The following is a 20,768-nucleotide window of genomic DNA, read 5'->3' as shown; positions in this document are numbered from 1 at the left end:
CCACATCTGAGTGCAATCACTTCGACATCCCATCCAATTATGTTAACTGCAGCCAACAAAAAGTCAGGATGCAGAACGGAAAGTGTTAAGAGAGGGGAGATACTTGGGAGGCGAAGGGTTAGAATAGCTTGTGTCTTTGTGACTTTCCACAGCAGCTGCTGGGTCTTGATAGGCTTATGTAAAAGCAGACAACTGTGCCCTCACAAATATCTGATGATATAATTGCTGTTACATGAGGCAGCATTATTCTGATCCCTCGAATTGCAAGTGTTTCATCTCATTATATATAATATTGCAGCTTTAAAGCACTTTTTGAAGCTATTCTTACGCCTAGAACTTTTTTGATTTTTATCAATTTGTAATCTTAAACTTTAATGTATTTTCTCGGGATTTGTGTGACAGTCCATCTGTGTGTAAGTTAGCTTTACATATTATACTGATTTTGATGTCAGCTGGACAACATCCCTAAGCATACACCCAGAGGTGCAATGCAATGGCTTCGATCACAGGGTGTTCATCTGTTGGAACGGCCCAGTCAAAGTACAGACCTAATTTCAACAGTTCAGATTCTTATTTATAAAATTATTATTATTATTATTATTATTATTGTACTCCTCCTACTTTAAAATTAGGCTCTGGTTTGTTTTAGTTTATCGCATAAAATGCCAATAAAGCTTATTCTGATCTAATAGTAATCCGACGTGTCAGGATGCAATCTTAAGATGTCTTTTTTTTGCAGAGCAGCCATCCTCTAAATACGGCATGCCTGAAATGCCAAATACAGGACACATTTAAAAAAATATTTGTCATGTCAAAATGTTCCATAGGTTATTTGTTTTCCAAATGGGATGACTTCATATACCATGAGATGAGCTTCTCAAAATCCTTCAGCTTTATTTTGTAAACACGTCTTTTGACAATAAAGTCACCCTTTTTCTACCGTTTACATCACCGAATAATATATTTACTGTTTTTGAACCATAAAGGTTAGTTACTTAATGATGCATAAGATTAAGGGGAAAGTTTTCTCTGCACACATTCAATAAGGTTTCAGGACAAAATAAAATACAATAAACCCAGACAGCATTGTGATGTTCCAGTTCATTCAACATCCTTTGTGAAGAAATGTTGAGGAGGGACAGAGATCTGCTTTCCTCGTTCACACTTTCTCGAGGACACGGGTTCAGGTAACCTTTGAGCGCACAGTCTGGCCAGTAAACACCTCACTAGTCCGGCTTCAACCAGCCTGAAGCCCCTCCCATCGCTTCCCTCCCTTGCAGCCTCATGAAACGACATTATGCATTCAGACTCCTGTCACCGCCGCGCTCTCCTGGCACGCTGAATGCCACAAACACGATTCGCTTCTGAGAAAGAGATCATTCCCATTGCTCTATAAATAAAGATCATAACACTGCTCCTCTATTAGGATAACTGCGTCACTTAAAGGTTAGTGGGACACAGGGCTCTGGCAGGGAGAACTTTATTTTTTCATCCACACACACCCATTTGAATGTGAACCTTGCCCTATTTTCATTTTTATTTTTTATTTTTTGTTCTTATTTGACAGAGTAAAATGCATCATCTTTCTGATCATTAGAAATCTAAACCATTCCAACTTTTCATTAATTCTTTAGCACCAATTCATTTTCAATAAACTCTTTTGTGACACCAGGCGTTTCGAGTCATCGATGAAGAGCTGTTTTACTGACAGCAGATGGACCTGCATACCAGCAATGTCTCAGCAGTTTGTTCGTTATTTTTGATGAGTTAGGATGGCAGCTTTTGCTTCACAACGTTCTTATTCGAGGAGCAGGAAAGCTGATCTAAGCCGATAAGCTGGATAAATATTAAGTTGCTTCAAGAAGCAAACTTATCTAGTATTATTATCATGACATTTAAGTTCAATTAAATACTGTTGCGGCAATTTAGATGTAATTAATTTTATTTTTTAATTTTTTTTACAACAACCCACCACCATCATGACTAAATCCTGCATGATTTTCGTAAATCGTTGCATCAATAAATGTATTTTTTGTTTGCAAAAAAGCTAGTATTTTCACTGGAGTGTGAACATTTCTGACCAAGACGCCACATTGCTTTTAAATATAAAATGGGGGATCAATAACATCAAAATACTGAGTATGCGTCATCATCACTCAGCAGGACACCATGAAGAGTGAACTATTTGCACACCTGAAAACTGAAGGTTCTGCCTTCCCTTTGAGTAAGTGAAGCTCGTAAATTCAAAGCAGGTCACTGCGAGTTTGCACGCAGACTTTCTAATTCCGCTCTAAACTTGACCGGGAGCCAATGAGGACACGCCAGGAGAAAAGTGATCTCTTTAGGCAGCTTCTGTCAGGTTTTTTCTCACAGAGTTCTGGAATATTGCAACAGTCTAGAAACAGATTTTTCTGAGTCACTTTGCTTCTCCTTTCGGTGATGTCAATGAGAGTCTCCAGTGTAGAAACTTGTTTACCAATGGCTTGTTCCCATTATGCAACCATGAACTCAACTACGCCAACCCTTAATGTTCCCTGGGCTGCGTTGTGTTGCCCTCAATCTGAGACAGATAAATACATTTCATAATGTGTTGACTGCATAACTTTGATAAAGTTACTCCAAATTAAGTCCAAATTTGTAACTTTAACAAGTTTTTAATATTTCATAGATGCAAATTTTATTTACATTCATGGTAACGCAGATTGTCAAACAATTGGGAAAAACAGTCTGATGTTAGTTTTACAGTCATAACTTCCGATTTTATCAGTCTCTGGTAGATAAAGAAAAACTGAAAGGGGAAAAGAACCGCCCCAGAACAGCAATGTGGTACCAGGAGAATATGTCTGAAGTTGGAACAAGATTTAAATAAGTCGGAAAGACCACATAAATGAATCCTTTGAACACAACAAAACCACGCATTTATACTAAATTTGTAAATAATGACTTTCAGCTCACATATCTTGATGTCTGCAAAACGTTTTGCTTGTGTTGTTTATATTTCAAAATCTTTGTGTCTAAAAATGTGGATAAGTTTTGTACATTTTCCATTCACCCTGAACAAGACAGTAATTTGCGTTTATAGTCATGCTCCATTTCTTGTGGAAAAGCTCACATTCTTTTTTAATCTAAATTGATTTAAAAGTTTTCATTTCATTTACTGCAGTACCAGTTTTTCTTCACAGTCTTACCTTTATCACCGCACTTTTAAAACCCTCAATCTGTTATATTTGATCAACGTATCTCTATTTTGCCTTAAAAACACAGTTGCGTGTTGAACTAAACAATAATCAAAACATTCCTATTATAAATCAGCAAGTCCAGGTCATTTGAAACCCAGTTTCAGTGAATTTGATTTAGTAATTCTGTTTTTAAAAGCTGTAAATCTACACCATAGCCCTAAATGTACAAAGTATTTTCTATAAAACGCAGCTGAAGTTGATTGTTTAATGACTGAATATTATACCGCCACCTTGTGTTCAAAGTTGGAAAAATAAGCCGAATAATTCTCAAAATACTTCAAGTTCCTTACTAAAGTATTAATACCCCTCAAACTGTTCCACATTTTGTCATATATATATACATATATATAGGATTTTTATAGACCAATACAAATAATTGTGGAAAACAACTGATCTCTGCTTTTGAATATTTTCTTTCCAAATAAAAATCCAAAAAGTCTGGCATGCCTTCTTTGTAAAGCCACATTTTATTAACTAATAGACACTGTGTTGTTCTGAATAAAATTTTTCTGTCACCATTGTGGTATTCTACATTAAAGCATGTAATTAAAGAACACATGAGCAGCACCTGTGTTAGTTTTAACAAAAAATTGTTTTTTGTTAAAACTAACAAAATGCTTTCTATTCATAGCAGCTCATCCAAGCAAGTAAAGGATACAGTGTCCAATTTTAAAGCTCTGTTATATACATATAGCAATTAATAAAATCTAAATTAACATTGTGTGTCACTTTAAGTGTTATTAGTTGATATATATCAAACATGCCGACCCATAGACTAGAAGTGAACATCTTTGTCAATGCAGCCATTAGAATGTATCTCTGGACCCACTGGTGGTTTTTAACATCTTTTCAGTAAAAATAAATAAATATATAAATTGAAATGCAATATTACATACTTAGCTAATAATTTTTTTTCTGATTATTGCACACAAAAAAAACAAATTTGTGGATTTTCTTCTGTTATATGCATATATCTTATAGAGTTCTTTTTGTGTATGCTATGTTTTATTTTATTTTATTTTATTTTATTTTATTTTATTTTATTTTATTTTATGACCGGTAGGGGGCAGTAAAGCTCCCACCAGCTTATTCACTTACGACGGTGGGAAAGAAAACAAAGACGAAGAAACGCTCTGAGAAGAAGGTGGCTAGCTGGTTGCTAATTTAAACAACGCAACTCATGTAATGTGTCATTAAAGTCGGTGTTCCTGTCAGGAAAAACATCATATGCGGCTAAAGAAGAGGAAGACCATCACAAACATTTCCTGACACAAGCCAGCTCTTTGCTGACAGCATGGAGAAGCAGTTGCATTTGAACCTGCTAGCATCCAGACCCCCTATGGCAGGTGGTTTTCAGTCCGGGTCCAAGATGAAAATGGGGTGAGTCAGCTGGCTTGTTGCATCGGATTTCGCGCTGTTTAAATGTTCTGTTTAAGTTGACCTACTATTAAACTAACGCGCTTGCGTTTCTACACCCGAAAGTTGGACCTAGCTCGTAGCGTTAGCCAGGCTAAGTTAGCCGCGGCTCTAGTTTGTTGTGAAACACGATTCGTTCAGGTCCTTTATTGTTTTTTATATTCATAAATCTATTGTCAGGACCGAAAGGTTGTTGACGGGTGTGTTAAGGTTTGCATCGGCATGTAGGTGACACTTGACTGCCAACATGGCTAGCTGCAGTGTTTGCACTTCCCTCAGCCCACAGGCTCACTGCACCAGTTTTTTATCTGTCACCCTGTAAACATTTAAGCACCTTCTGTTTTTACCCGGGTTTCTTTTTGAAAGGAGAGAATTTGATTTAATGCTACACTTAAATGGATTATGAAATGCGTATTGTATTTCTAGGCTTTTTTCATAGCCCATCTATTATTTTTGTTCGTAATTCGGTCATCTATTCATGCATTTGTTCATAATCTGTTTTCCTCCATTTCCTTATTCCTCCATCTGTTTTTAATTTGTCCTATCATCTATGCACCCAGTTGTTGCCAATCTATTCATCCACCATTCATTCATGCTACGTATTTTTGTAGATCTAACTAACATGCATTCATCCTTATTAATCATCCATTTGTTTAACCTTCAGTCTGTTGATTAAATAATCTCTTTATGTATTCATCTATCCTTCCTCTTCAGTCTGTAGAAATTACCTATGAGTCACATGATTTTTTCGACAACATAATAAATAAAAAAATAAAACTTTGAGTTCAATTTTATTTATTAGCATATTATGCATTTATTTTTGGCTGAATAAACTTTAGCACTTGTTTGAAAATTTGTAGATTGTAGTTTGCCTCTGTTTTATTTACTTTGTTTTAATATTTTTATTATTTTTTGTTTTGTTTTTTTAACTACAATTCAGACTTTTTAATGTGTTTCTTTGGATTTTTATGTCCAACTGTAATGTTTCCATATCATTGTCACAATTGCATTTTTTCTGACTTTCAAACCAACATCACTTTTTTACTTCCATATTTATGCACATTTTGTTATTTTTTTTACGGTATGCTTAGTTTTAGAGCATTTATATTTCTCATTTTGTTGTCGTTGCCTCTTGTTTTACATAAAACACGTTAGATTGCTGGTTTCGTTCATTTTGTGGTGTTTTATCTTCTGTCTTAATGCTTTACTAGTTTGGCTACATTATCCGGGTGTGCCAAATGAAGGTTTCTTTTAAAATGTGTTTGTTTCTCTCTTACACAGACCTGGACGGAAGAGAGATTTCACCCCCTTGCTCTGGAGTCAGTACTTTGAAACAATAGAAGATGTTGAAGTGGAGAATGAAAACGGCAAAGATATATCCTTACATAAACCCTGATTCATCCTTTACATCAGAGAAATGTGACAATTGTCTTAACCCCACTGCATTTGCCATTTTGGTGATGTCAGGTTTGCATTCAACCGCTCCAGCATCAAACCCCTTTTCCATAAGACACCCTACGTGCTACTTGAGCTAGTCTGAAGGGAACAGAAAGTTTAGAGCGATGTGTGTGTTTACTTTCCAGAAAGTTGCTGAATTCTGCACGCTTTGCACCACAGCATGCTGAGTTTCCGTTGTTCCTAATTGCTTCCACGTTGCTACGGTCCCGCTAATAGTTGACTGAATTATCTTATTTTCATGAACTAACTCATTGCACAGGTGACGTTCTGTCGCAGTACCATGCTGGAACTCACTGAGCTCCTTAGAAGGATGAGCTTTGTTTTGTTTTTGTTTTTTGTTGTCACAAATGTTTGTAAGGGGAGGAGATGCTGAGGATGAGGAGACAGCTGTTTAAGTGCTCATCGCTGGGGAAGGGAGGACAGTAATGGCACATCCGTCACACCAGCAGCAGTCACACTTGACTATTTTCCCAATAAATCCTTTCTTGTTTGGCAGTGTGAATGTAAAATTTTCTGTCAGTAATGGTGTCTCTCTAAAACATCATAGTTCATGTGTGTAAGAATTTCTTCCTCTTTTCTCACAATAAACTAACTCCATGGCTATTCTTGTTTTTTGTTGCTTTTGTGTGTTTGTTTAATCACTTGCACAGCATTTGTTTTTATGTCCTTGACCACCCAGAACATTTTCAGACTTTACTGCAGCGGCTCCAGCGGTCCTGTGCTGCTGCTGCTCCACGGAGGCGGCCACTCCGCGCTGTCCTGGGCCGTGTTCACTGTGAGTCTGATTAACACTGCTGCCGTTACAGGCTGTCTAAATACCTAAACACAGACCAGCATGGTGGGAAAACAATGCGACAATGTTACATGTGTTTTTATAGGCCGTCATATGCAGCAGGATCAGCTGCAGGGTGGTGGCCATGGACCTTCGAGCTCATGGTTTGTTAACACTGATTATGAAAAACACTTTTCTAATTATCTGGAAGTTTCTTGTGGTTTTAGTTGAGTTTAAAATGCCTCCTCGTTGTCTAAGCTGCTGCAGAATGTCAGTCTTGACTTTTTCTTAGAGTTCAATTATTTCATTAGCTGTTGGGATCTGATGTTTTTAAAAAATGTGGAAACCAAAACATTTTTTATTTATTTTTTGTCTAGAAAATAATAGAGAACAAAACATACTGTGCTTGTCATTCAGCATTTAGTAGTTTTATCTTCAGTGAATTTATTATAATGAGCTTTCTGTTCTAGTTTTGGTGGCATAATTGTCCATTTTTAACAAGGTATGCATTTTCAGTAGTAGCGAGTCTTGCCGCTCTGCAACCTGTTTCTGTCACTCTTTGCAGGAGACACTAAAGTTAAAAATCCAGAGGATCTCTCTGCAGACACCATGGCAAAGTAAGTGTTTTTAAGAAGTGTGTTGAGTGCAGAAAAGTTTCCCATTTGCATCAGTTGCATAAAACCACCGAGGATCCAAGCAGATATAAAGTTCCAGCCATTAATCATAACAACCAGTACAGGACAGTGAAAGTCAAAGGTGTTTTAAAGTTTAAATTTATCATTTAGAGTTGATCAATCTTGGCTGTTTGATTTCTTTCCATAATCAATAATTTCCTCTACACCTCTGAGTAATCCTAACCTTTAGTTGTTCTCTTTAAAGGGATGTTGGTAAAGTGGTGGAGGCGCTGTATGGAGAGAGCCCCCCTCCCATCATGATGATCGGACACAGCATGGGCGGAGCCATCGCTGTTCACACAGCCAGTGCGAACCTCGTCCCATCGCTGCTGGGTCTCTGTGTCATCGACGTCGTAGAAGGTAAACTACTGCTTTTAACCACTTGGCTGCCTCAAAGTTTAGCAGGCTTTTACAGATTTGTCCATTTCAGCCCTCCTTGTTATTAGCAGATGAAAAACGGGCCTTTAAGTGAAATGTATTCTTTTCCACTAGGTACGGCAATGGACGCTCTGAACAGTATGCAGAATTTCCTCAGAAGTCGGCCAAAGACGTTTAAGTCTCTGGAGAATGCCATAGAGTGGAGGTAAGTCACAAGCACTAGGACTTAAACTATAATCTCCTCTGTTTTATTGTTTAAGTTGTAAGAAGGCCTACTTCAAGGTAAGGGAGGTGTGTAAGAGCATGTCCATAACCTCATGCTGACTATGGAAACGTAGCCGGAAGAGCCACGGATTCCACCGCGAGTCCGAGGATTTCAGAGGAAAATCTGAGACATTTTTACAAAACAAAGCTGAAGCAGAACTTGATCCTGCAACCCAAAACATTCCAATAAATCCACAAAGAATCCTCTTTAGAAAAACTCCCTAAAGTTAGTTATTCTTTTGTTTTCAGCGTGAAGAGCGGTCAGATTAGAAACATCGAATCTGCTCGAGTTTCCATGGGAGGCCAAGTGAAAAAGTATGTACTGAACTGTTTTTCTTGTTTTTTTTCTTCTTTTTTTTTTTTTCTTGTTTTTTTTTCACATTCAGTACTCCATAAATTTCTGTAACGGGTATTTGACCGCCCTCTATTTTTACTTGCGCAGATGTGAGGAGTCTGCCAACAATCCAAGTGTTTCTAATAGCATCGGCGAGGGCATCATAGAGGAAGAGGAGGAAGAAGGAGGAGCAGAAGAATCGAACAAAAAACGAATGAAGGAGGACGACCAAGAGGTTCAGTCTCCCCTGGTGATTTTTCTGTTTTATGCAGCCATTGTTTTGTTAAAAATAAAGATGATTTCTCCCCTCCAGGTCAAAAAGGAAAGCTTCTACACCTGGCGAGTGGAGCTGTCAAAGACGGAAAAATATTGGGATGGTTGGTTCAGAGGTCTGTCAGCCCTTTTTCTCAGCTGTTCTGTGCCAAAACTGCTGCTTCTCGCAGGTTTGTTCTCCTTTTATTACATTTTTATCTTGTATAATTTAGTTTCAGGGTATTTTGCCTCTTTAAAAACTATTTATATGATTAATCTAAAGAGATGTTTCTGTCGATTTGTGTGTTTTTACAGGAGTGGACCGGCTTGACAAAGATCTCACTATTGGACAGATGCAAGGTAAAACAAAAAGAGGCGCTTTTATTGTAACTGTATTGTTGGTTGAGTTTGGCTGAAATAAAAAAATATCTGTCCACAGGGAAGTTTCAGATGCAGGTCCTCCCTCAGTGTGGCCATGCTGTTCATGAGGACGCACCTGAGAAAGTAAGAGTATTTAATGGTTCCTGAAACATACGAGGCTTATTTGTGTGTTTGTTTTGTTTGACCAGTTCAGGCCGTTTCACTCAAATTCACATTATTTGTTCGCTTTTGTCAGGTAGCAGATGCTCTAGCAACATTTATGGTCCGACACAAATTCACTGAGTTTAAGGAAGGATTTCTGTGGTAAGTGAACTTTGTTTTTGTTTTGTTTTTTCAATTATTTGGTCAATTAAATCCTGGATTGGTTATTCTATACTTTTTTTTTTCAAGCAGCTAAACAGACTTATTTTAAAAGTAACTAGTATTAGTTATTTGTTACAGTTTGATCCTGTTTATATTCTCTGCACGTTGGATTTAATTAAAAAAAAAAAAAAAGAGTTAAGTCAAGTTAATGTCGGCTTTTTTACACTGACGCATGCAGGCAGCTAATCAGGAAAACATGCTGGAAAAACGGCAGAAAACTTCTGGAACCTCACAGAAAATGCTTTAAAAACAACTTTTTCTGTTCTGACTCATCAGCAGCTCCACGTTCAGCCTCCTAAGCTTCCCTTGTGTGCTCTTCTACTGACATAAAGCTGCTGTTCTCATCCTATAGGCCTCGTTCGTCGGCTTTTGACAGCTTTGAAAAACGTTTATAACCCGGCTCATTAGAGACTCGGGCGCCTTGCTTGGTTCAAAATCCTGCTGCAGATTTAAAGCCACACAGATGCAGAATTCAGGGATTAGACTCACAGCAACGTGAACAGATGAAACCATCAAAGATGTTTATATGTTGGCTAAAAGGCTGAGTGATTATTGTAGCCAACTTTACTGATGACCTCAACGAATGGTAGTTCTGACTTATTGGCCCTCATTGGGTCTTTGACGCCATTCATCAGTGGTTCTGTAAAGGGACCGTGGAGAACAGAAGCTACTCTTGCTTATGAATAAACAAAACCATGCAGAGGGCAAAGTGAGGCCCAAGGGCCTCTTCTGTCCCTCTGAATGACTTCGTTCGGCCCTGCGATCACAAAATCAAGACTGGAGCAAATCTAAGCACAGTTACTCCAGACAGATTTTATTTTGAAGGAGAATTTAAAACAGAAAAAAATGCATCTTTTGCGAATCATGTTTCTGCTTTCATTTTCTTTCAACTTGAGTTTGGCCCTCATCTCAAACTACTGGTTTACTCCTTTCTGTGTTAGTAGTAAACCTGACCTGATATTCAAAGCCAAAAAAATATATTGATCACCTGAGTTACAACAAATGGCAGTCAATAATCTATAGTGACAGTTCTGCCTTGACTTGCCTCAGCTACAGAGTTTCTGGGCCGAGGTGTTTTTGCAAAATATTCTGTACAGAACAACTTTGATTCTGAGAAAAGGCTGGGGCTCCTACATGTATTGCTTTTGTTTTTAAATTTAAAAAACAGACAATGGTAAATGTTTTACAGTGTCTGAGCTTTACTGTAAATATGTGTTATAATGTCTTATTTTATTTTCCAGCTAACTTCCTGTCCTGATGAAGCCAGCAGGCGTAGAAGAAATGTTTCAAGATTCATTGCAGTCATTGTGGAACTTGAAAGCTATTTAAGAAAAATATTACATTATTATTATTATTATAATTGTTGTTGTTTTGCTGCTTTGGTTCTGTAGATATTTTTGCCTTTCAGCTTTGCCTTATTATCTTTTAAACACTATTTGATTATTTTTCTTTGTACTCCCATTTTTTGTTTTTATTCTCTGAAATGTAAAGCTCTTGTTTTAGTGTTTTATTTTGAGTGATTGCATCATTAATTCACTGTTGATGTTTGTCTCTGAAGTGTTAGTTTGAACTATAATGGCAATGGTTAAAAACGGACGCAATAAAAATATGTTCAACACTTTATTGGATGTGTTTAATGACAGTAAAATCAGTGTAGCCATGTCGAGGTCCGTCTAAAAATGTTTACATTTTTAAGTTAATTTGGTAAATAGTAACTGCAGTTTTAATTTGACAATTTTAAAATACACTTTTTGCTTAGTTCAATATCTTGGCTCTCTAATGTACTTCTCATGACTTTTCCATTCATTATTTTCAAACAGCCAAAAATATTGAAAGTAAATTATTGTTTAATTAGGACTTGCATGCTTGTGAACTTAAGTACAGACTACATATTATTTGTTCTTGTGTCAAACTTTGGGGACCAAAAACGGGTTTTAATTGTCCCTCTGTGGACCAGCATGACGACAGACGTCTAATATGTCAAATAAAAACACGTGAATAATTAATGACTCATAACAAGCCTCTGAAGGGCAACAGCCTTGGAGAATATTTTATAATTTGAATCTATGAACTAGTTTTGTTGGTTACTGAGGCTAACGTTTTTTTTTTGTTTGTTTGTTTTTTTAGCTGTATCATTTTTTGGCTTTCCAGAGAATAGTTTTCACATTAAACTGTTTTTAGACCACAGTGTGATGGGTTTCTCTTGCTTTACAGAAAAACTTTATGAAATCCTCCCAAGATGCGTTTCGCCTCTCTTACTTGGCTCTTCCGGTAATATTCCTACTTTAAATACTTCATCCTGTAAAACAATTCAACAGACATGACCTGAATAAGTCAACACAGATCCAGCTGGGCTCATACTTCTTGCCTGTGGCGTGCCTCAAGGCTCAGTTATAGGGCTGAAAAATGTTTTGCACATTTGAAGGATTTGTATTTGTAACATTTTCAGAGATGGTGGTCACTAAAGAAACAAGCAGATTAAATGAATCTTTTATCTAGGCTAAATTTAAACAAAATAAAATTGTTTGAAAACAGACACACGTCAGTATACAAGAAATAAATGGAAAGCATAAATGGGTTATCAAAATAAAACTGGATATGGAGACCACAAAACTGACTGAAATCAAAAGTTGTAATAAATGAATAAGAATGAATGTTTGTTGGTAATTTGTGACCACAGTTAATTTTTCATTGGTTTATTTATGGAATCAGTTTATCATTGCATGCTCTACAGAACCACAACAGATGATTTTTCACCAGAGGGAAACTGGTTCCACGTTTGTGTCTGCAGGTTTAATTTTGGTCAGTAAAGATCTGATTGGTGCATCTCTACAAGAAGGGAGATCATTTATTTAGGCAAAGAAGAGCAGCTTGCTGGAGGCGTATAGACTTAACATCCATGGATCAAATGCAGGCCAAGATTTCATCTCAGGTCCCAAAGTCCTTTGTCCCTTTTTAACTGAAGGTCGTTAACCCAGTTTGTGCTATTTTACTTTTTCTTTTTTGTTCAGTCTGTAATTTACTGATTTAAAGCAACAGCCTGAGGTCAAACCTGACATGTTGGTTTATCTGTCTAGTTTTGGTGTCTGATCCTGGAGGAGATCATGTGGGAGCCAGCTGTAAACAAAGACCCTCTCGCCTCATCTTAGCTCCTTCATCCAGTTTGAACATGGAAACCCTGATCCAACCTTGAACCCTGATCCATTTCCAAACAAGCTGGGACTCACAGATCTAAAAGGGCGACACCTTAAAACAATCCTGTGAAACCCCAGAAATCACTTGACTTATTCCACATCTCTAAGGTTAAACTTGAGGCCTGCGGGCCAAATCTGGCCCTTAAGACTCTAACACAGGGGTGTTGGAGCTTCTTGTCACGTGGGGCAAAAAAATGGGAATGAAAACTAAAGCAAATGAAGTAGTGAATTCTTTTAGTTTTTTGTAGAAGATGGAGGTTATTCATTGTTGATTCTAAACTTTAAAAAATGCTTTGCAGGTTTGCTATATTTAAAGAATGGTATATTGTTTTCAAATTCTTTTGACAAATGTATTCTCTGCTACAAAAGCAGAATTTAGGGTCGCTTTCTTTTAAAATGCTTTCAGCGTTTAGCCAAATTCAGTAAATTAAATAAAAGTTGATTTTGGTGCAACAAAGTCGGTAAAAAATCTCTGGATAAACGTGGATCTGCTTTTAAAAAGGTAAACACTTTGTGTTGCTCCTAACTTTTTTTCCATTATGAGAAAAGGATGGTAATAATTTCATCCTGGTTAAAAAATAAAAAGTCAATTCAAATGGATCAGATTTCAGTCATTTTCAAACTACTTTCAGGGGCCACACAAACTCAGTCCAAGGGCCTCAAACAGCCCCCAAGCCGCCCTTTGGACAACCCTGTTTTACAACGCCATAAAAATTAAGTCAGATTTTTGCACAGTGTTGAATTACAATGTGAAAGTATGTTAAATATGCAAGACATATTCATCAAATGCTATAACTCGTTACCAGTTTGTTAATCGGTAGTTTTATCACTACGTTTCGCTGTAACCGGCCCTTGGGCGACATCTTGAAGCGGCCCGATATAAAAATGAGTTTGACATCCTGTTGAACTTTCTCAGGTACAAAACTTTAATCCAGCCTTTAGTGGAAGGTGTTTTTCATATGACTCCCATCGTTGTGGAGGAACTTTTTCCAACTCTTCTTCGCAGCATTGCTTTTGATAAGGTCATGACATTTCAACATGCTGACTTCTGGACTTTAACTAGACTTTTGCAACTCTGATTATTCGTCAGACATTTTTGCCATAGATTTTCTGCTGTGCTCCTGCTCATTGTGTAATCCAAAAGTGTGACTGAAAACGGAGCAACTATTTCATCACAGCAACGAAACCCACTTTTGATTGGCTGGTAAATTCAGAGGGGTGATGATGTCAGGACAAGCATCCTTTATCTATAAAAAAAAAAATGTCTGATTCTCTTCTTATATTTATCCTCTGAAACATCACTGCCAGGAGAGGAGTCAGGACAAACCAGTGCGGGGTAAGTGATGTGTCCAAAGCATATGCGCAGTTTGTTTTTATTTAGCTGACATGAATCACTGAACTTTTTATTTTGTGACTTTGTTCCATATCAGAACATGGGTTTAAATTGTGTTTTGTGCTGGTTTACTGGGTTTATGGGCTGTGCTGGTTACGGACTGATAACACTGGATTACAAAAAAAAGAAAAAAAGCTTTTTTTGGAAGTTGTCTATGTTTTTTCCACTGAATTAGTACTGCTTTTGCACCGCTGGATCCAAAACTGGCATCTATTTTTCTCAATCAGGTCAGGTTTTTATTCTAATTTGATTTTGAGAAATCTGACTTTCTGACTAAATTGATGACATTTTTGTGACATCATCAGTTCATTTCTGTCAATAGTGCTCATCCCAAAAAGGTTTTAGGAGGGAAAAAAAGGTTAAAAAGGTTGTTTACAGAGTGTATTAATTAAATGTTACAAACTTACCACTGATGAGGGTAAGTGCATGTAAATTGAACTTTGCGTCTCCATCGTGCAAAATTCTCCATCTCTTTTATGGCCTGGTGAATTCTCAGGAAACTGATCCACATGTGAGAACAAGTCGTGCATTTTGATGCTCGTGTTGCATCCACAGCTCAGAAAGTTGACCTGATTGAGCAAAACCAATGTGATTTTTATTTTTTTATTTTTTATTTTTATTTTTTGGTTGTTGATCAGTGTGTGTTTGTCCTGTATTTGCAGAAAACTGGACTGGAGCCACAGGCATGAATGGTACGGAAGATCAAAGCATGATCCATATCCATGTATCCGTCAGGGTTCTGCTGACCGTGCTCCCGTGCCTCTTTTTCTTGTACGTCAACAGCGTCATGCTGTACGCCCTGGTGAAAAAGCCCCTGCTTCTGGAGTCACCCCGTTACATCCTGTTCGGCCATTTGCTCTTCTCCGACTTCCTCCAGGTCCTACTGACCACGCTGCTCTACATATTCGCTTTGACCATGGTCAGGATCATCACTTGCGCTTGCATCTTCGTCATCCAGTTCGCGGCCATCACCGTGAAGATGTCCCCAATCAACCTGGCCGTTATGTCTTTGGAGAGGTTCGTCGCCATTTGCTTCCCTCTGAGGCACGCCGCTATTGCGACCTCCAGGGTGACGCGTGGCGCCATCGCCGTCATGTGGGCCGCGGCCTCTTTAGACTCCGTCACGCAGCTCTGTCTGTTTTTCAGCCTCGGCAACAGAAGCCTCACCGCTCGACAGGTCTGCAGGAAAAAGACGGTGTTTCACCTGCAGGTTTACGTGATTGTGAACCAGGTTTTCACAGTGGCGAACTTCGTCCTGGTTACCATCATTATCATTTACACTTACATTGCGACCTTGGTGGCCGTGAAGTGCGGCTCCTCCTGCGCTCGCAGGGCCAAAGTGGCGCATCAAACTGTGATCCTGCATGCACTCCAGCTGTGCCTGTACCTCATCTCCACCCTGTTTAACATGATCAACTCCAGCGACCTGTTCAACTTGGATCCGGCTGTTGCTCTTTACGTCCAGCACATGCTCTTTTTAGTGTTGATCATTTTCCCCAAGTTCTTGAGCCCGCTCTTATACGGCCTTAAAGATCAGACGTTCAAACACGTCTTCAAATACTATTTTACCTTCGGCTACAGATCCTCAGTAGAGCCGTATCCCAAGTTTTGATCGCTAATTGGGAATAAATCATGCCTTAATCTGCATAGTGTGTGAAAAGGTGCTTTGAAGTTTTTCTTAGATAAACGGGAGAAAAACCGAGTATTTTTGCTGAAGTTAAAAAGAGTTGAACAAAAATTAAAAAAAAACTAACAAGAAATAGGTTGAAGCCACATGTTTGCATACATTGTATGACTTGCAAATGCAAGAACAAAGAGAGATTTCTTTATTATCCTTTTGTTCAAATTCACATCTTTACAGAGTATATTTATTTTTAGCATTTGATGCAGTTGCCTTAAAAACCTGACCCCTCGGGTCAAACAGTTTGGTTGTCCTTCCTCAAGATTCTCACAATAGCTTTCTGGATGCCTGGCCCATTTCTCCTGGCAGAACTGGGTCTGTTTTGAAAAGCTGCTTCGTTCATACACACATTTTCAGCTCAACCCACACATTTTTTTTAAGTGAACTCAGTTCAGGCCTTAAACAACTGGCAGATATTAACCAGTTTTACAGCTAATTTGGAGACAGGCTTGCTGTTGTCGTCCACTTTGAAAACCCTATTTGTGCATAAATTTGCAATTTGAACTCCCTGGCTGCTGTCAAAATTTCCGCGCAATGTTTTTTTGTTCATGATTTCATCTATTTTTGTAAAGTACACCAGTCCCCCTTGCTGCAAAAAAAAAAAGAGTTCACCATTTTCCTTCCAAATGTAATGACAGCCATTGTAGCCAAATACTTCAATTTTTTGTTTCATTTTTTGACGTCTCAAAAGACGAAGGTTTTTTTTTTTTTTATCCCTGAAAGCGTTATACAGCTTACGCAAACATTTGGTTTCAACTGTGTCAAATTTTATTTTTCCTTTAAATCTGCTTCTGCTTTGTGCAACTTATCAAAAAAAAGAAAAAGAAAATGTTATTTCCTTTTACCTTTTAAAAATAAAATAGACTCAAATGGAACCGTGTGAAAATGTGTTATTTTTGTCACGTCTGTTTGGTTTCTGTGTTTGAATGTTGAGAAATGTAATATTTATGCAGAAATCTTCCATGTAAATATCATTTATTAAGTCTAGATCTCAATGTTTGTGCTATCTGTGGAAACAGGTTTAGAATATTTAACTCATTTTTTTTTTAGTTGATATATTTCAAACATAATTTTTTTTTTTTAAAAGTGAAGGGGAACAGCTTGACTTGATGTTTTAAGCGAAACAGGTTAAACTCTATTTAAATTTTCTGATTTTATGTTATTGATTGGTAAAACATATCCATAACTGGTCATTGTTTGCAATTAGTAAAGAAACCTGCTGATGTGAGTGTTATGAAGTACATTTAAATCATCCAAGGTGCCAAAGTGCTGTACTATATACCATAAAAACAAGATAACAAACATGCAATAGCAATCTAAAGACAAAAACTAAAACTATGTTTTAAAACTTGATTTCAAAAGACTGAAATACACTTCTGAGTGAAATCGAGCAGATGAACACAGCTGGACTTTCAGGAGTTCATTTATTTCCTCGCTGTTTATCTGTGCTTTGTTATTCTGTTTGAGTTTTTGTGAAAGCTAAAACATATCGCAACTGAAACTGAAGTTTTACGGTCAAAATCCCTCTGATAGAGTAAGGAGAACCTGAGTTCACTGCTCCGACCAGCAGATGCCACCACAGGCTTTGGGAACAGGCTCCCAAAGCGCGTCGCCAGCATCAGTCAATTAATGTTGACTTAGTCTGTGCAAGTATGCGACTCATAAATCCGCAATGTGCAATAAACCCCGGTAACACGTGACTTTATTGATGAAAGTCTTCTCTTCTTTCTTTCTCACAGTGAAGATGGATGGTTGTGTAGGAATAAGGACTGAGCCTGGCTGCAAACAATTTAAGAGGCTAAACAGGCCGGGAGGGGCTGGAAGGCAGAATAAAGGAAGCATCTGAGCAGGAGGTGGACTAATTTAAGCGATCTTTACTCCGCCACAGTCCACAAGCCCACTCAATACCTCTCCAGCTCCCTGTGAAAGAGCTCTCCGAGGGCTGAAAAACATTCCAGAGCGAGAAAGTACTTGGTGACCGAGATGCGCTTTAGTTTGGACGACAAGAGCAGGAGGGAAAAAGGTTGTTGTGATGATAATAGAGACCTATCAGATCTTTGACAAGACAGTTTGTGTGGCTTGACGGTAGCGAGCTTCTCTGCAGCCCGGGTGGGGGATGGGGGGGGGGTTTCACGTGTGATCGTGGAGGTTTGCAGGGGAGGCCTCTCGGTTGTACAAACAGGGAGGGCATCCACAAAAGAGGCGATGACGCACAAACAAAGATGGCCCTGGATATCTCAGAGAGCTCGTCTTTTACGTCTGTAAGGAGAGACGCAGACCTCAGGACGGATCTGTAACTTCCGTCCTTCTCGCTGAAGCCCAGGTGCTCGCGCGACATTTGTCTACGTCTGCTGATTTTGCAGTTTCTAAACTTCTATGTGTAGCAGAATGGGAAGAAGTGGGGTAGCTTGCTCATGTGAGGTGGGGAGGGGGAGAAAAAATACAACACAACAAAAGGGAGAAAAAGGGCATTCTCTGTAAGAGTACAGTGATGGATTGGTAGGTCTTCTGCTCCATTGTGAGAGAACCGCAGGAGGATGTACAAGTGCTGCACAGATTCTAATTCAGAAAAAAAAAGATAATCAGATTTTAAAAGGTTTTTTATTTTTCCTTAAAATGCAGGCTTGCAGAAGTATTTGATGCCCTGTTTTCAAAATTTGGTGCACTTATGAGTTCAGCCTCCTTACTTTGATACCAAAATATAAACTGCAGGGCAAAGAGCAGCAAGAAGATAGTCGTTGTTGAAACAAAGTCATGCATTTGCTAAAAGCCATCAGACAGCAAACATGTTTACAGCGAGATGAGATGAAAATTATTTTTAAAAAACACTTTATGAGGAAGAAAGCTGCCACTGCACATCACCCTGAACACATAATCTATGTGAAACATGGTAGTGACAGCATCATGCTGTGGGAACAGCAGTAAGATGACTCAGGCTGATGGGAGGATAGATGGAGCTAAATGCTGGGAGAAAATCAGAGGCCAAAAATTCACCTTTCAGCAGGACAATGACTCAAAACAAACAGACAGAGGATAAACAAAAAACACCACCTTCATGTGCTGAAGTGGTCTAATCAAAGTCCAGACCTATAGACCAATTAAAAAGACTTAAAAAGGTATGTGGTTGGGCCATTTCGCAAATAAAAAAGGCAAAAATTTCAGACATTACATGTACAGAGCTGGGAGATTTAAACCCAAATAGATTTGCTGCTGTAATTGAAATGAAAAGGAGTTGGAAACTTTTCAGATTCTTGATTTACAAAAGGTTTAAAGATATTTTAAACATTACTCCTCCACTTTGTAATCACCCCATATATTTATCTCAACCTAAGGCATGAAATCCCAGTCAAATGCTTTGGATTTGAGATTAAAATGTGACAAAATATGGGAAAAGTTGAGTAGTATGAATTCAACTACCCAAAGCATCAATGCATTTCACCCACTGTGTACAACTGTTGGTGCATGTAGGGCTGTGGATGAATGGGATACTTCAGAAGAAACTCTGCCCATGTAATTCAGAGTGAAAAGCTGACCTGGTTAGCGCTCTGTGCCCCTCAAACGGGGGGCTTGCTGTCTCCTCACTGTCCTCCGCCACTTCCAATTCCTCCAAAAAAGATTGTGTTGGTGGAAAACAGTTGCACTTTAAGCTACATAATTATTTTCTCTGCGTTTAACACCCAGGTGGTTGAATTAAGAAGCATTAACAAAAGTAATTTCGTGTTATCCTCAGTTGGATTACTTTGGCAGAAAGCCCAAAAAAAGTTTGAATTTTTAATGAATGTTTGAATTTTCCAAGCTCTAAGATGTCTGGGTACCAGAGTAGATTTTAAAGATAATCACCTTAAATTCCTAAAAGTTGAAAAAACAAAACCAAACAAGATTTAGATTATTATTTCAGCCTGTAAACAAGGCACTTTAAAGAAAAAAATCATCTGCTGTCTCAAAGAACCAAAAAAATGCTCTTAAAATCTACATAAAATAATTATATATTTCACTTTTTTTTTTTTTGGAAAATAAAAGTTGAAGAGAAGCAGAAGACAAGTTAAGTCTCACTGAGAACACGTCGTCTTTTTTTGGATGGGGCTGTTTGATGTTGTGGGCGGGAGGGTAAAACACAGGAAGGAACACCAGCTTCTTGCACTCAGAGCTGCTGGAGCTTCAGTCTGTGGAGTTTCATTACCGAGCTTTAAAAAATAAAAATAAAAATCACAACATAAATTAAGCAGAATATTATTGGAATTACGCACCGAGACGCCTAATAAGCTGTGCTTGAAAGAACAAAGATGCTTTTTCTAAACTAGGAAACAATTAGCTTTAACTTAAAGTCTGAAATAGCACGTAAAAGCTTGCGGAGATCTGGGAAATGTGGTGATTCGGGTGGAAGAAACGTCTAGATGAAAGAAGGAAGCAGCAGCTTTGTTCTGCTAAGAACAGTCTGTAAGGACCGAGACGAATCATAAACGTTCTGGAAACATTCTGGTGACAGCTGTGAACGTACCGTGTCTTGAAAAAACATTTAAACCCCCTGATTTATTTTCACATTTGGTCACGTTCTATCGCAATGTCCTCCACCGGGATTATAGATGCTAGACAAACACAAAGCAGTGCTTGTGAGCTGGAGTGAAACGAGTCAAAAAATCTGAACCTGTTCAGTGCATCACCTGAAAATGGAGATAATCTACCAAAACATGGGCATCTAAATGACTGTAAAATGATATCTTTGATCAGTTAAAAGCCCCTTTCACAACTCCACTTCTGGACAATCAAACTACAGCACGTCTATTAGTTGTGCAGCCTGTAAAGAAATTAGATGTTTATGAAAACCATAAGAAGCTCTGTCTGCTTTTTGTTTGTCTCCAAACAAGAGGAGAACAGCAAACACGTGGAAGTAGGTGCAAATGTGTGACAAAGAAGTAACAATGGACATTAACTAGAACAAGGGAAAACGCTGGATGAATCTAAATCCAAA

At 38.1% G+C, this 20,768-nt stretch overlaps 2 protein-coding genes across 3 annotated transcripts; both read left to right on the top strand.

Moving 5' to 3' along the window:
* The first annotated feature begins 4,324 nt into the window (after window positions 1-4,324).
* ppme1 (protein phosphatase methylesterase 1) lies at window positions 4,325-11,154 on the top strand. Of its 2 annotated transcripts, XM_007546009.2 has the most exons (14): window positions 4,326-4,619; window positions 5,937-6,030; window positions 6,796-6,888; window positions 6,992-7,049; window positions 7,451-7,502; window positions 7,765-7,919; window positions 8,052-8,142; window positions 8,451-8,516; window positions 8,644-8,770; window positions 8,849-8,978; window positions 9,103-9,147; window positions 9,227-9,291; window positions 9,404-9,471; window positions 10,773-11,154. In XM_007546009.2, exons 1-14 carry the CDS (start codon window positions 4,534-4,536, stop codon window positions 10,774-10,776), a joined length of 1,134 nt encoding a protein of 377 aa, XP_007546071.1. In that variant the 5' UTR covers window positions 4,326-4,533; the 3' UTR covers window positions 10,777-11,154. The 2 variants fall into 2 exon arrangements, with proteins under 2 accessions (XP_007546070.1, XP_007546071.1); XM_007546008.2 differs by having other exon boundaries at window positions 4,325-4,619; window positions 8,644-8,978.
* A 3,231-nt stretch (window positions 11,155-14,385) lies between these two features.
* LOC103133976 (olfactory receptor 52A1-like) lies at window positions 14,386-16,664 on the top strand. Its single transcript, XM_007546006.2, has one exon. The coding sequence runs from the start codon at window positions 14,804-14,806 to the stop codon at window positions 15,728-15,730; it is 927 nt and encodes a 308-aa protein (XP_007546068.1). The 5' UTR covers window positions 14,386-14,803; the 3' UTR covers window positions 15,731-16,664.
* Window positions 16,665-20,768: the final 4,104 nt, after the last annotated feature.

Source organism: Poecilia formosa, unplaced genomic scaffold, assembly GCF_000485575.1.
Source record: "Poecilia formosa unplaced genomic scaffold, Poecilia_formosa-5.1.2 Scaffold14, whole genome shotgun sequence".
Taxonomy (NCBI): Eukaryota; Metazoa; Chordata; class Actinopteri; order Cyprinodontiformes; family Poeciliidae; genus Poecilia; species Poecilia formosa.
Note: the sequence above shows the minus strand (reverse complement) of the source record. Positions and strands in the feature narration are given on the sequence as shown.

Coding starts and splice junctions, on each gene's coding strand:
- ppme1 (XM_007546008.2), top strand. CDS start 4,534: ATGGAGAAGCAGTTGCATTTGAACCTGCTAGCATCCAGACCCCCTATG. Junction 7,503..7,764: donor TCTGCAGACACCATGGCAAA/GTAAGTGTTTTT, acceptor TTCTCTTTAAAG/GGATGTTGGTAAAGTGGTGG. Junction 7,920..8,051: donor TGTCATCGACGTCGTAGAAG/GTAAACTACTGC, acceptor CTTTTCCACTAG/GTACGGCAATGGACGCTCTG.
- LOC103133976 (XM_007546006.2), top strand. CDS start 14,804: ATGAATGGTACGGAAGATCAAAGCATGATCCATATCCATGTATCCGTC.